At 44.6% G+C, this 16,616-nt stretch overlaps 1 protein-coding gene across 3 annotated transcripts in view; it reads right to left on the bottom strand.

The window, feature by feature from the left end:
• COG6 (component of oligomeric golgi complex 6) overlaps positions 1 to 14,690 on the bottom strand; it is a 288,942-nt gene extending 274,252 nt beyond the window's left edge. Inside the window, exons 1-3 of one of the 3 annotated variants that reach the window (XM_063951903.1) lie at positions 14,453 to 14,690; positions 11,266 to 11,409; positions 9,603 to 9,674 (exon numbers count right to left, since the gene is read on the bottom strand). In XM_063951903.1, coding sequence (XP_063807973.1) covers positions 9,603 to 9,674; positions 11,266 to 11,409; positions 14,453 to 14,578 — 342 coding nt within the window. In that variant the 5' untranslated portion in view covers positions 14,579 to 14,690. Of the gene's footprint in view, positions 1 to 9,602; positions 9,675 to 11,265; positions 11,410 to 14,232; positions 14,335 to 14,452 lie in introns of those variants that run through there. The other 2 variants (XM_063951904.1, XM_063951905.1) reach the window with 2 other exon arrangements.
• Between the last annotated feature and the right edge of the window lie 1,926 nt (positions 14,691 to 16,616).

The raw sequence follows: 16,616 nt of genomic DNA, 5'->3' as shown, positions 1-16,616 counted from the left end.
CGCCCCTTTTCCGGCGGGCTCGTCTCCCGCTATTTTGAGAAATCAGGCAGGGGTTAAATATCTCCATATAGCCTCTAGGGCTATATGTGAGGTATTTTTAGCCTTTATAGGTACTCATTTTGCCTCCCAGGGCGCCCCCCTCCCAGCGCCCTGCACCCTCAGTGACTGCCGTGTGAAGTGTGCTGAGAGGAAAATGGCGCACAGCTGCAGTGCTGTGCGCTACCTTTAGAAGACTGCAGGAGTCTTCAGCCGCCGATTCTGGACCTCTTCTGTCTTCAGCATCTGCAAGGGGGCCGGCGGCGCGGCTCCGGTGACCATCCAGGCTGTACCTGTGATCGTCCCTCTGGAGCTTGATGTCCAGTAGCCAAGAAGCCAATCCATCCTGCACGCAGGTGAGTTGACTCCTTCTCCCCTCAGTCCCTCGCTGCAGTGATCCTGTTGCCAGCAGGAATCACTGTAACATAAAAAACCTAGCTAAACTTTCTCTAAGCAGCTCTTTAGGAGAGCCACCTAGATTGCACCCTTCTCGGCCGGGCACAAAAATCTAACTGGAGTCTGGAGGAGGGTCATAGGGGGAGGAGCCAGTGCACACCACCTGATCGGAAAAGCTTTACTTTTTGTGCCCTGTCTCCTGCGGAGCCGCTATTCCCCATGGTCCTTTCAGGAACCCCAGCATCCACTAGGACGATAGAGAAATATGATTTTCCCCTTATTACACTGGTTGTAGTTGTCCAGTAATGCAGAATATTAATGTTTTCTAATGAGACTATTTTCCATTCCCTAAATAGAGGGAATAAACAAGGTTTAACAGCAAGGGGTCACAGCGAGACAGACTAGATGCTGATCCTGAAGACACATTACGATCACTATTAGAATACTGTACTGCAGTTTTATTTGAGCCCACATCATACACACATTTATTAACCATTGTTTATGTAGCGCACACATTATGTAGAGAATATTCAGTCAATGATCTAATGGAGCTTGTCTACCACATGTATACACATAGACATATAGGGTAATTTTTAGTCAGAAGCCAGTCGGAGGCAACTGGAGTGCCCAGAAAAGAAAATTATGGGGAGATCATATAAACTCCACACAGAAAGGGTCATCTATGGAATCAAACTCTTGCCCTCAGTGCTGTGAGGCAGCAAGGCAAACCGTTAGTATATTGTGATGCCAAGATTTATGCAATAAGTTTATTATACAGGGAAATATTTTTTTATCTTCAAAGGTAATTTTAAATTGTAATTCTGGGTGCAGAGGAGAATTTTCATTTCTCAATTTTATTTTTTTTTAACAATGGAAAAACTTTATTTGGATTATAGGGAAGAAACATCATCCATTACGTTACCTTCACCTCGTTAGAGCTAGGAGTGTAGAGAGATATATATCAGGCCAATATTCAAGGGGGCGTGGCCATGCTGCACCGTGAATATGTAGTACCGGATGTGTTTGGGGGGGGGGGGGGGGGGGGGCGCGGTACAAGAAAGAAACAGAGGAATGAGAGATTTTTTTATTTTTCATTTGGGGGGTGGCCGCTTAGGGGGATATGCTTCTGGTAACATGTATATGTATAGGGCATATAAAGTGTATATGGTCATGGTGATGTGGCATAATAACGTGAATTTGGGATTTTTTGTTTTGGCATATAATGTGAAATACCTGTAAGGGGCAGTCACAAGGATGCTCTATCTAGTGCATAGCTAACAATAGACTCTTTATTTTACAAATACACCATGTACTGTGGATGTACCCAAAGGCATCATTATAATGCACAATCAGCACTGACCTCAAATACAATTAAAATATTTTGACTTCACTGATGTTGTCAAAGATTTTGCTTCTGTTACATTAAGACTTATTTAAAATATGCAGCGAGTAATTTATTTAATCTTTGTATTTTCTGAACACAATAAAAATACTGATATTCTAAAGTTGTGTGTTTTATATCATCTAATAAATATTAGGGAATATCCTTTATTTTGTTTTGCAGAGAACAATGTTATTTTTTATCTGTATGAGTGATTTCAGAATGTTGTGGTCAGTCATTTATTTATTATACTTGCATCTGGCCGCGGAACCACAGGTTTAATGGGTTCCTGTCCTTTATCTAAAGATCAACATGGCTACCGCCTTTCATTGGGATGGGGGGGGGGGGGAGGGGGGCAAAAACATAAGTGTACAGGTCCCCAAGATTTCTGTTGCTGGGCCTGCATTGTGCCCGCCAACCCCCCTCTTGGCACCCATGGTTAGAGCAATCAATCCAATACTCTAGCATTATTGTGCAATATCTAACTTTTATCTGGGTGAAAAATATGTGCATTCTTGAAGAGTTTAACTTTGAAAACTATAGAGTTGATGTTTGTATTCTGCCCAATTAACATCCATTGTGAAATGCCACAAAGTATTGCTGTGGATCTAGAATTGAGGCGTGGCGTGGCGAGGCGAGACGGTCAGAATAAAGTAGAACCTGCCAATGTGTTCACCCCTCTGTACCCTACAATAGACTGACACAGCAGTGCAGACCACCAAAAATGACAAGTTTTATTGTACCTACACTTAAAAGTCAGAAACCAGTGAGTTTGCATGACTGAATCCCACTATTTCACATACAATTTAGCACGTGCAGAGCAGCATGTATGTGACACTTGTAGTCCCCTGAGCTTGTGAAGGCGGATTAGGGACGTTCATGTACAAATGCAGTACAGTAAGGGCATGCGGATGCATGATAAGTGAGCCTCTTTCAGGGAGTTGTACTTTATTCTAATCTAGGTACACAAATCTCCGATATATGGGCCTGATTCAGAGATGTATGCAATACTGTACCATTAGCATATTGTCACGCATTAGCTGCGTACAACATCACAGCTGCAAATGCATTAGTGCCCATCTCTGAATATGGCCCTATATTCCATACCACAACATTTAGTCATTAACACAACGCGGCTGCAGTTTATAAGTGGATGCTGCTGGCTATAGTATATTTTCCCAGAAGCACCTATAAACTAGATTTAATGATGCAAATATAATAACACGCATGTTACACAAAACCCAGATGTGAAAACATAAGTGCAGATGGGCTGTCTGTTTCCTCTAGGTGCCAAGAGAATGCAGATTTGGGAGCCTTGACTTCTGTCTATCCATACAAGGACACTCGGGGGGCAAATGTAAGGGTCCAATTTTCAATAGGTGTGGTTTGGAAGGTAGATAGTATCTAGGTCGACCACTATTGGTCGACAGTAACTAGGTCGACAGGGTCTCTAGGTTGACAGGTCAAAAGGTCTACATGAGTTTTTTATGGTTTTTTGGGGTTGTTTTCTCCGTACAATGACCGGGAACCCCAATTAGAGCACAGTGTCCCCTAGCATGGCTCGCTGCTTCGTTCCAATTGTAGTCCACATGGACCGTTAAGTATGAAAAGGTTAAAAAAAAAAACGTAAAAAACTCATGTCGACCTTTTGACCTGTTGACCTAGAACATGTCAACCTAGAGACCCTGTCGACCTAGTTACTGTCAACCAATAGTGGCTGACCTAGATAGTGTCAACCTAGTTACTGTCGACCTAGAGACCGGATCCCATTTTCAACGATTGTTTTGCGATTTTGCATCTGGACTTAAAGCACTTTTTTTTTATTTGAAAGCCAGAACCAGATTATTTTCGCTTAAAAAAAAATAATCCTTTTTAGATTTGTCCCTTGGTTGGTAAAGGCAGAGACCGCTACAGGTAGACATAATTAATAGCACAGGACAAGTATTCACTGCACTGAAGCAACCACCATATGCTACCCTTTCAGCTGTTGCTGCCTGTTCGCTTAGATGTTGTAACAGGTCTCACCTGCTCATAAATTCCATTCAGAAGCTATAAGCGTATATTATAATCCCCTGGGATGTCGGAGACACATAACACATCTGGAACTGACTGGTAAACACTGGTGTCACATAACTGGTAATCTATACAATGCGCTACATGGACAGTCATAAACTCTTAAAATAAGGAGCAACAGTTACTATACACATCCATTTGCTATTATAATTGATATTTATACTCAAATCCTTTCATAATTTCACAATAATTAAATGTGAGAATCTAAGATTTCAATATACTTTGCATATAATATTGTGCACTCATTGTATTATATGTCATGTGAACAGCTCCTTGTCTCATTCTGCTGCTTTGTGCATTGGGACATTTATTATCCTTACGCACAACAAGCTGGTTATGGAAACAGGTGCTTGCTTACTTGGTGTAAGAGATCAGTATGCCATTTAGAAGGATCTATGTATAGGCATGGTTCTGATGGGTGTGGATCATAGGGACGACAGTGACTAGGTCGACACCTGAAACAGGTCGACACTTTCATTAGGTCGACATAGACAATGTCAATATGGAAAAAGGTTGACATGCGTTTTGTTTTTGTTTTTTATTGTGTTGTTTTCTTCGTAAAGTGCCTGGGAACTCAATTAGTGCACCGTGTCCCCTCACCATGCTTTGGGCAACTATTCCCAATCATAATCCACGTGGATCGTAAAGTATGAAAATAAAAAAAATAAAAAGTGAAAACTCATGTCGGCATTTTTCCACGTCTGCCTAGTGACCATGTCGACCAATAGTTGTCGACCTAAAGACTGGATACCGTTTCTGATTAGCCTACAATTCAGCTCACACAGCCACGACACACTATCCTATCTGCAAACGCCCAGTAACACCCACTGAACTGCAAGTGGTAGATGCGTACAATTCTGAATCGCCTGTAATTGCTCGAAGTTGTATATTTATGCTTCAACTCATGCGTCATCAGGGCCTTCTTTTCATGTGGGCTCAAGCCCAAGGGCCCCAAGAGTAAAAGGGCCCTAGGATGATAGCCGAGGGTCCCCTCTTCCAGGGGTACCAGATTTTTTTTAAATCGGCCCTAGAAAACCGGAGATATCCGGCTTCATAGCAGTGGTCCCCATCAAAGCCTGTTACTTGCTCTTCCCTGCAAGATATCTTGGTCTGACTTAGAGTTTTTCTGAGGGCATGCTCCAAAATCTGGGACTCTCCCCTTTTGGTGGACACTAGCAGCTTGTCTCTGCTATGCCTAGAGATATCAGCCTTCAAGGAGCTGGTCCCTGCTCCCGCTCCACACACCTAATATGCAGTTTTATATTTTCGTTGGTGGATTGCTCTGGCTCCTGAACTCTGATCCCCAAGTCCCCAGTACCTCCTGAAAGGTGTCCCCAGCACCTCCTGAAAGGTGGGACTCTCTAGTTTTTATCCCATTTAAAGCTAAGAAATCTATTTTCAGGAACTTCAGATATCTGCAGTCAAGCAAGCCGCCCTCCCACCGGAAAATTAAGCCCACTCCACTATCCACTCCTACCCTACGTATTAAGCACCCCCTACCACCCTGGAAGTCATGTACCAGGGCCCCTTCATTCAGCCCAATGCCCCCTTCTACAGTTTAGCCCCATCTGTGCAGTAGGAGGTAAGGAGTAATTAGCAGAAAGGAGTAATTAGCAGAAATTACTGCTCCAGGTCCTACATGCTGGGCAGAAGATAGAACACCCCCTACCACCCGCGGCATATCAAAGCTGCCGCTGATAGCACCCACCACTACTGCTGGAGGATGGGTATGGGGCCCGGTGCATTGCTGTGCCCAGGGGCCTACATTGCTCATAAGACGGCCCTGTGCGTCATTGCTAAAAAGATAGTGAGATCCAACCACAGGCAGGTTAGGTACTTTATAGGTCAACAGCATATGAAAGTTGGAACATGCAGTATAGGGTGACTATTTCTAGCTACCCCTAGGATGATAAAATGAAAGTAAAAATAAAACATGTTCCCTAAAACTTGATCTCGATGCCCCTAGGCCTAGCTGCGACTGGCTTGTCGCTTTCAGAGTTATACATTATCTCTTAACAAGTAACTGTAAATATTACTGATCTTAGAGAGCGGTGCCAATGTCAAAGATCCATCGGCAGCCTGCGAACTGAACGCGGTGCGGAAAATCTGGAGCGTCTACCCGTATTTTTAAAGCTTCACTTTAAGGGTTTTGCCTTTAAAGTGATTGCGGCTTTAAAAATACTGTCAGATTTGCTGGAATTTCTGCACCGCGTTTAGCTCACATGTTATAACATAACCCCCCCAGACTTTTATGCATGCTACAGAGGAAAGGACATTGGGGCTGACTCAGACCTGATCGCTAGGCTGCGTTTTCTCACAGCCTGCAATCAGATCTGAACTGCGTGTGCGTATGCACCGCAATGCGCAGGCGCGACGGGCCGCAGTAACGGGGATCGCCGGTCAGCGACGGGATGGTGCAAAATTTCTGAAAGCACGGGCGATCGTAAGGAGATTGACAGGAAAAGGGCGTTTGTGGGTGTCAACTGACCATTTTCTGGGAGTGTTTGGAAAAACGCAGGCGTGTCCAAGCGTTTGCAGGGAGGGTTCCTGATGTCAATTCCGGTCCCAGACAGGCTGATGTGATCGCAGCAGCAGAGTAAGTCCTGGGCTGCGCAGAGACTGCACAAAATCAGTTTGTACAGCTCTGCTTTACATGCGATCGCACACTTGCACAGCTAAAATACACTCTCCTGTAGGCGGCGACTATCTGATCGCAGCAGTGCAAAAATCACTGCCCAGCTATCAGGTCTGAATTACCCCCACTATCTGGTAATCCTTGAAGCAAGATACCTAAACTGAGGTTTTAAACTAAAACTATGTATGGCTCTGCAAATAGGACTGCTCCCTTTGTACGTCGTATAGATCTGCAAGTTCAGGAAGTTTAGCCAATCACTTTGGCAGAAAGTATACTCCAAGTGTGGGGACAGTACAGGTCAAATTTGTGTGACCCCTTACTATGAAGAATCAGGCAGCTGCCACCTCTCCTGTTGTGTCTATAGTGGGGTATAAACTCTCACCTGACCTTTCAACTGCTCTGCGGTGAGATAAATTCCTTCACTCACTGGTAAGTAATGATGTCACAATGACTTTTTAGAATGTTATTTCTGGAACCAGCACTTCCCACTGAAAACAGTGAACTCGATTCTGAGTTGCACACAAATTCTGTATGTGGACGGACTGAGTGACTACCGAACTGCTTGTGCCAGGGGCTGCATATGCAACTTAAATGACTTCTGAGCACCTCACTTGGAGCTGGATGGATGTTACTGTGTAGCTATGGGGCACTCTCACGTAGAATAACTTTGCAGTGGATGTGTACAAAGAGTTGCGTTGTATTCTGAGCTGACATACTGTATGCAGAGACATCAGTCGGATCTCATGCACCAAGGGTGGTGCTCTCACAACTGCAGGGCTAGGGGCAGTGCATTGCACAGATGGTCTGACTCGGAATACAGGGATTTTCGTTCACAGGGCAGGGCTGGAATGATGTCAGCATTACGTGTGACTCAGAATCAGGCCATATATATGTTACTAGTCAAGCAATAATACAGAGTGTTTTAGAAATGCTCTCATAACACCAGACATATTTTGGACCTATTTCTACTAGAACACGGTCAGCGGCTCTATGCCCAGATATGGCATGATATGACCAAGCCCTGATGGATACTAGTACGGAAAGAGGATTGAAAGAAGATCCAATGACCGATTTAGAGATTGGTTACTACCTTATTTTTATTTAATGGTAGAGATTACATTTATCATTTTATTTGGAGAAGTGTTCAATGTTGAGACAGTAGAAACATTCTACGCTACATTTACAGCCTAGAACCCAATAGGATCCCCCTCACTGAACACTGTAAGCTGATGATTGTACCCAGGCCCCTTTCACTGAATGATTTCAGGTAGAGATAGCTTATTCCTCTAGCCGCTAATAAAGGATACTTTAGTAAAGCCAAGTAGGTAAGCTCATGTAATTAGAGAAGAGAGAACACAATATCAAATGAGATTCCAGAGAGTTATGGGCTAATTGCCTGTGAAATTAAGAGCACTTGGACAACTTGCCAAAACAAAAAGCCCTGAATATCCGCAGTATGTTTCCTTTGTAGTTCTTCTGGACTTAACTGTAACTAGGACATCCATAAAGCACTGCTTTAATACAAAATGTGGCACTTGCTCATCAGTACATGAATAGAAGTCTCATAGCGCATCATATGATCCCGACACATCGCGACACACAATAGGATGGCTCAGCATCTGCCAAGTTTACAACACAAACGCCTCTGATGAATGGCATTTCCAGATCACTTGCCATGCTTTTGTTTGTTTGTTTATTTGTTTTTATCGTCAGTACATGCACAAGTGTACATTTTTGGGCACAATGCCTTAAAAATAATAATAGAAATCATAATAATATTCAATATTGAGTATTCTAGTGTATAAAAAAAATAATAGGTAATACGAGAAATATATAAAGGACTTTGGACCCTATTCAGTAGCAGAGTCTGCTACTGCTGCAGATTGCACGCTGGGGGCCAATCAGCACAAGGCAAGGCGGCTTAGCCTGCCAAGTCCCATCCAGCAATGCTATCTCAATCTAATTGCGATCGCATCTTTGACCAGGTTATTGCGGATGCCCCCCTGCATACGAAGCATGGCTGCGTATGCAGCCGCAACACCGCCATTTTCTGTATCGGAGCGCCTGAGTGTGATTTCACGCAGCCACCCCCCCCCAAAAAAAAAAGGTCTGGTTATGCCTTCGTTAACTGGACCACTCCACTGCAACGAGTAATACCTCCGCCCACCGCTGTCAATCAAAATGAGATTGCATCCTCCCGGCACTGCTGCACAAGCACAGATGGACGAAATTGGCCAAACTGCATGTGCGGACTGACCTCCATAGTGCCTGATTCAGGGTTGTGCGCAAATCCAATGGTGTGCACACAACTAATATGGTGGGCTTGGGGCCACTGCGAGTGACAATGCAGCACCCATTCTGCAAGGCATCACCCGCCTTCCTTATTAAACTGATCAAACCTAACCCACACTCAAAGCTGCGCTGCCCTTTCACATTTACTCAGAGAACAGATTATACAATTGAACTCCTCTAAATAATTCTGTACTGCTATGGAGCCTGAGGATAATATGGATAATTCTGTGCTGCTATGGAGCCTGAGGCTGCCTGATCAGAGAGAGCGGATCTGCAGGCCACCAACAAAAATAAAGGGAGGAAACAACTAGCCATTAAAGTCAATTACATTGACAGGGATGTAGTTGGCATTCTGACAGTAAGAATGCCGACGGTCAGAACCCCGGCATCCGAATGCCGACAGCACTCACAACACCGCCTGCGGGATCAGACCACCACAACCCTGAAGGTAGGTATTAGGGTTAAGTATCATGGTTAGGAGTAGGCACTAGGGGGAGGGTTATGCTGCGGGGGAGCGTGGGGGGGGGGGGGGGGGGGAGAGTTAGCAGGAGGGGTAACAGTACTTACCACAGTATGTCGGGATTCTGCCCATTGCATCCTGACTGTCGGGATCCCATATCCAACCTCATTTAAGCAGCCGGCACTTTTGTTATGCGCATTAGCGAACTGATTCCTGGGATTTGCACAAATGTGAATTTATGACTCCCACTATTAGTATTCATTGCACAGAACTGTACACAATTAAGACTATAGGTCCATAGATTGCTGTGAGAGGTATAGGATTGTTACCTTCAGGCGACTGGTCATGTCCTGGCAGCAGTTGCTCATCGCCTGCACATCCTCATTTATGCTTTCTAGCTCCTGGGGAAAAAAATAAAAAATACTTTACACCATCTCATCTGCGTTATCCATGTATTTTTCAGATGAGCTCATATCTTATATATGCTTATATTGGCAAAAAGAATAGGAGGCATATTTATTAAATGTCCAATTTGGGCGGGGGGGCAGAGGAGGGCGCCTGGGGAGGGCATCCGCTTCCTACCTTACTTGATCAGGAAGCAGGTCCCTCCTCCTCGGCCAACACCATCTTCCCATCCCTATATCATATCTATTTCCATCATCATCTGTGGCTTTGGATTTCAGTAAGAAACCTAAGTCATGCGACTGTATATGCCATTTCACTATCATCCTAAATCCACATCAATAAATCTGTGACACGACATCAACGTGACCCTTTGTTCACTGCAGCATGTAAACATGTTTTCCATGATTGAGACTCTATATACCAGTCTCTTCATCTTCTATACTTCATAAAAAAATATTTTTTTTGCAATAATACAAATGTATATATACTATAATAATGATGGTTTAGATCAGTGATGGCTAACCTTGACACTCCAGCTGTTGTTGAACTACACACCCCAGCATGCCCTGCTACAGTTTTGCTTTTTGGCCATGCTAAAACTGTTGCAGGGCATGCTGGGATGTGTAGTTCAACAACAGCTGGAGTGTCAAGGTTAGCCATCACTGGTTTAGATTGTAATGTTATTCTCAGTTAGTATTGCGGTTTCACCAGAATTAATTCCACGGGGAAAAACTAAATTGATGGAGAAAACCACAAGTAAAGGAAACAGAAGATTGGTATAAAAAAATAAAACAATAACAACAACAACAACAACTGTGGTTTAGATGACAACAGTGGAGCATCAACTGTATAGTTCCACATAGTATTTCAATCTCTCTTTTAAGGATGTGAGTGTTTATCAGATCAGAATGCTTTTTCCCCAAATCATGGTGTATCTTAATTTATTCTTGTTATGCTATAAAACTTGAATTGATAAAAAGTTAGCAGCAGACAGCCAGAGGTCAGCACTGAGGCAGTGTAACTTTAAACACCCTACGGATGGGAGAGGTGGGAGATGGGATCAGGGTGTCTAGATTGGGGATCATATAAAGCATTTAGCACAATCTGACCCGTGTGAAAGAGACTGATAGGGGAATTTCTGCCAGGTGGGTGAAAGTCAGAATAAAGAAGCTCTGCCGCACTGAAATTCAGTGTTACATTGCATCAAGGACAGCACTATCCCTACAAGACTATGGGGAACATGTACTAAGCTGTGATAAAAGTGGAGAAGTGAGCCAGTGGAGAAGTTGCCCATAGCAACCAATCAGAATTGACGTAACATTTATAATTTGCATACTATAAAAGTATACAGAGCAGCTGATTGGTTGCCATGGGCAGCTTCTCCACTGGCTCACTTCTCCACTTTTATCACTGCTTAGTACATGTTCCCCCTAAATGAATTGTTTCTCTTTTTCAGTGGTACAAACACCTTAGGCACCCAATGGTATTGTGTTAATATTAAAAACAATTCAAATTGAAAAGTTCCATATTGTATTCTATTTGTTTTGAAAAAAATGACAGCAAACCCAGGCGACGGACACAACTAACCTCTTTAACATTTTTAAATATAGTCACAAATTCTTCATTTATGGATAGACTCCTCCGCTCTATGTCTCCCCGAAGGTTTCTCCGGCTTCTCAGGCTGTTTTCCGCAAAGAAAGTGGAGAGGGCTTTAAGGGCTTCCAGCATTTCCTGTTAAAAACAAATGTCAACAGTGAACATTCAACGGTTTCAAGCTACCAAAAAGAAGCACCCCACAGAAATGTCAGATTTTCAGGGGGCCTTAAAAAAAAAAAAAAAAAAAATTATAACAATTACACTAATACCCCTTTTACACATCAGACCTGGGAAATTGACAGGTCTAAAAGCCGGCAAATTCCCAGGTCTCAGCCCTGTTACAGAGCAGGGTCAGGGACCGAGTAGTTTGCATTCAGACCTACCAAAATCCCAGGTTGGTGCGCATCTACACACCACACTCAATGAATTCTTTATTTTGGGGCTAATTCAGCATGGATCACACATTTCTATAGCTGCTCACAGGCAGCTTTGCAAATACAATCCTAAGCAATGCAAATGCATGTGCGATCCTAGCGCTGCGACCGTGTTGCAGCCTGGAATCAACATTGTAACGTTCCCTGCAGACTGCCAGCTGGGTACGCCTCAGCTTACTCAGGCTGGCCTTGGGCAGCTTGAAAGGTCAAGGAAATTGCTGCCAACACCGGCCACCCCCGTCCCTCCCCCCGAATGCCTCTGCCTGTTAATCAGGCAGGGCGTTCGCAATAATGCAAAGCGATACAGAATGCGTCCTTTGCATTTACACAGCTTCCCAATAATTAGGAAACTGCACTGAGGATCGCAGGAGCAATCCATACTGAATAACCCCCTCTGTGCGCACATAGGGGTATATTCAACTGAAGTCGAAAGCGGACGTCTGTCGAAAAGACGTCAGTTTTCGACTTTTTAAGGTAGAATCGTGATTCGACCTATTCAATATAACTCCAAATTTTTCGTTAAAGTTGATGAATTCGACTTGTCAAAAAGCACGTGGATCGGCGGAATAGCTGCCGATCCACGTGCTTGTGTCGATAACGGGGCCAAAACCTGGCCCCCTTTTCGACCATCTCAGGTGGTCATTCCGAGTTGTTCGCTCGGTAATTTTCTTCGCATCGCAGCGATTTTCCGCTAACTGCTCATGCGCAATGTTCGCACTGCGACTGCGCCAAGTAAATTTGCTATGCAGTTAGGAATTTTACTCACGGCATTACAAGGTTTTTTCTTCGTTCTGGTGATCGTAATGTGATTGACAGAAAGTGGGTGTTTCTGGGCGGAAACTGGCCGTTTTATGGCAGTGTTTGAAAAAACGCTACCGTTTCTGGGAAAAACGCGGGAGTGGCTGGAGAAACGGAGGAGTGTCTGGGCGAACGCTGGGTGTGTTTGTGACGTCAAACCAGGAATGACAAGCACTGAACTGATCGCACTGGAAGAGTAAGTCTCGAGTTACTCAGAAACTGCACAGAGAAGTCTTTTCGCAATATTGCGAATCTTTCGTTCGCAATTTTGCTAAGCTAAGATTCACTCCCAGTAGGCGGCGGCTTAGCGTGTGCAAAGCTGCAAAAAGCAGCTTGCGAGCGAACAACTCGGAATGAGGGCCTCAGTTCGACTTTAGAAAAAAGTCGAGTGAGATGGGGAGAGCAGCGCCGGAGACGGGGACGGGGAGAGCAGAGCTGGAGGATGTCACAGCCGCCGCTCACAGCAGCGTCCACCCAGCTCCAGCAAGTGAGACCTCGCTTGACGAAGCCGGGTGGACGCTGCCGTGAGAGAGGGGGAAACAGGGAGCGGCGGCTGTGACAGGGGGGACGGGGAGCGGCGGCTGTGACAGGGGGGACGGGGAGCGGCGGATGCGAGAGAGGAGGGACTGGGGGGGGGAGCCGCGGGCAGACGGGGGAGCGCAGCGCTACAGCTGCGGCTATATATCGCTGCTCTCCCCCGTCTCCCGTCCCGCATCTCAATTCGACTTTTTTACAAGTCAAATTGAGATGTCTATTGAATAGCCCAGGTCGGATCCATTCCGACAAATGAATGTCGGAATGGATCCGACTTCAATTGAATATACCCCTTAATTGTCATTCCAAATCTTTGGATACACCATAATTAAATAAATATGTGCCAATCCCGCAACTCCAAAATGCCATAACTATATCTTGCTGAACTATAATTTTTCCTTTTGAGAGATCTTGGACCAAAGTTCTGAAGGGAATTGCATCAATGTGGCCTCACCCCCCGCTGCCCAGTGCCACAATATGTGCCACTGAGCAACAGCAACGGCACGTTTCACTGCAACTCACTTAATCAAGATCCCACATTGCTCACTTCTCCCGGGAGTTCAAGGTAGCTCCCCAAAATGTGTAATTCACCAAAATTCCCACAAAGTCGGGGAAGGTGGTTTATGGTGGATAATATCAAAGTCCAATTTATTAGCATTTGGGCCTATTCCATTCATTAATTTCTACTTTTCTCATAGAGGGGGAGATATATCAAACAGTCAAGAGAAATAAATTGAAGTTGGCCAAAGCAAGCAAAGAGCTTCTGTCATTTCATAGACTGTGCTAGATAAATGATAGCTAGACGCTAATGGGTTGCTATGGGCAACTTCTCCACTTTATAATCTCATCCTCCCCAGTCTCCCCACCCCCCATTTCTCCCCAATTATTGATCAGGGTAGGTTAAATGATGGCTTAAAACGATCATAATATTAATCAAAACATCTGTATAATATTTTACAAACATATATGCATTTGCATGAATCGTCCTATTATTAGTTATTAAGGGACTGATGTACTAAGCCTTGGAGAGTGATAAAGTGGAGAGAGATAAAGTACCGGCCAATCAGCTCCTGACAATTCTTTAGACACAGTCCGATTGGCTGGTACTATATCACTCTTCAAGGCTTAGTACATCTCTCCCAAAATGTTGACAATAAAAGTGTCTTGACTCCTGATGAAGCTATCCACACACCTCTCACATACAGAGCCTCCTGCTCTGTCCAGGATATGATCATGTAACAGACAGGTATCATGTGGGAATCATGTCTACCTACAGCAGATTAGGAAACATATGGCCGTTCAGCTGTCCATGAACTAGAAATCCCAGAATGTCCTTGGCAAGCATTCTGGGATCTGTAGTTCCCAAACAGTTGGAGAACCAACTGACAGTGGCCTCTGCTTTCCTCCCTCACCTTGTCATTGTCCAGCCGAGTCTCCAAGATTTTGTTGAGCTTCCTAGACAGGGGATTGGAGCTTGGATTAGAGGATGAGGATGAGGACGTGGAGAGTGAGGCACCGTTCACCTCAACCTCAGCCATCTGCCGTCACTGTGCAGGATGCGATTTCTCCCCGTCCAGAGCAGCCGTGGAACGCAGACACAAACCGATGGAACGCAGAGAGACGCGGACGTCCGGGGTGTGTCAGGTGACACGTCAGCAACCGCGAGAATCTAGACGCTACCACATCACTACCACAGAGCCGGCTGGGGACGAGGTTGTCGAACTGCGCATGCGCTAACTGCAAAGGGAAAATAAGTCGGAAAACCAGATAATTTATGGTCAGAAATAGATGTGTACACGAACTGGTTGGCAGATTTGTTCTCTGTCCATTTTACATAGTGCAAAACAGGTTTTCCAATAATCACTAAAGAGATGTCAGATTTTTACCTGTCAAGAAAAAAGCAGAGCTCAGTAAAAAAAAATAGCTCCATATTAAAATGACAAAATCATATTGTATAAATGTTCATTAAATGGTTTAATATTGTGTACAGAAGTGAATCCCTATTGCCAGCCATAGACTGTAAGAGTTTCAGGGCGATCCAAATGTTGCTCTGACAATGGGCATTTTCCCATATAGAGAATGAGGCGTTTGCAGTGGTGAATTTCCCATTAGGCACCTGCCTAGGGGTGCACTTGTTTGGGGGTGGCACTTGGATGCTTGTCTTGGTATGGATCAGCAGAACAACAGTTAGGACAATCAAACACATTTGATAATCAAATGAAATTATCACAATTGGTTTTTACATTTACAAGTGTTGGAACTGTTATCATTCCCATATACACACGATAATCACTCGAAACTGTAGTGAATCAGTCAAGGCGGAACTTGACCTCCTTCTTTCTAGACAAGTGGCTACACGTCTTAAATGGCTTCGCCAAACGTTCTATGAGAAGGGGGACAAGGCAGACAGGATCCTGGCTTCACAACTGCGATCTACTAGGGCACGAAACAATATCATATCGATTAGAGACCCCCACAACCATCTGACTCATGACCCTGTTGCCATTAGAGCGGCTTTTCAAGCCTACTATACTGACCTGTATAACCTCCCCTCTCCTTCCCTCCCCTCCTCCTCTCCGACCCACGCCGACTTGATCTCTGGCTTCCCTTCCGAAGCTAAGCTCCCCAAATTATCCCACGACGCTTTGGAACAGCTTAACACTGAAATCTCTGCAGAGGAAATTGCTCAGACTATAATGATTAAAAAATCGGGCAAATCTCCTGGTCCAGATGGCTTTACAGCTTTGTACTATAAAAAGTTCTCTACCCTCCTCGCCCCCCCACCTCCAGTCCCTTTTCAATCAGGTACTCCATGGCGACCCTTTTCCCTCTGAGATGTTGGAAGCCAGGATTGTGGTGATCCCTAAGGAAGGTAAAGATCCACTTAACTGTGCTAGCTACCATCCTATTTCCCTCCTGAACCTAGATCTGAAGATATTTGCTAAAATTCTGGCAAACCGTTTGAACCCGTATCTCACATCCCTGATCCATTATGACCAAGTGGGGTTTATTCCGGGTCGCCAGGCAAGGGACAATACCAGATGTGCTGTTGATCTTATTCATATCTCAAACTCCAGGAGATCCCCTACTATTGTGCTCTCTTTAGATGCTGAAAAAGCTTTTAATAGGATCTCCTGGAGTTTCCTCAAAACTCCTCTCGCAGCCTACGGCTTGTCTGGTGACTTCTGGCACTATACTCTACCCCTTCCGCTACAGTATTAATTAATGGCGTCCCATCTGCCCCGGTCCATATCTATAATGGCACACGGCAAGGATGTCCCCTATCTCGGTTGATTTTTGCCCTTATAATTGAACCGCTTGCCTCCCAAATTAGATCCCATCATGATATACATGGCATTCAAGTGGGCCATACCGAGTCCAAAATCTCTCTTTTTGCGGATGACATTCTCCTCTCCCTGACGCAACCTGCAATATCTCTCCCGAACTTATTCTCGGTCCTCCGATCTTATGGTGTTGTTTCGGGCTATAAGATTAATTACTCCAACTCGGAGGTCATGCTGCTCCATGTTCCCCCCCGAGAAGCCGACTCCCTCAGGACAAATTTTGCCTTCAAAT

This window comes from Pseudophryne corroboree, chromosome 2 (genome assembly GCF_028390025.1).
Source record: "Pseudophryne corroboree isolate aPseCor3 chromosome 2, aPseCor3.hap2, whole genome shotgun sequence".
Lineage (NCBI taxonomy): Eukaryota > Metazoa > Chordata > Amphibia > Anura > Myobatrachidae > Pseudophryne > Pseudophryne corroboree.
This window is presented reverse-complemented; position numbering and strand designations above follow the sequence as displayed.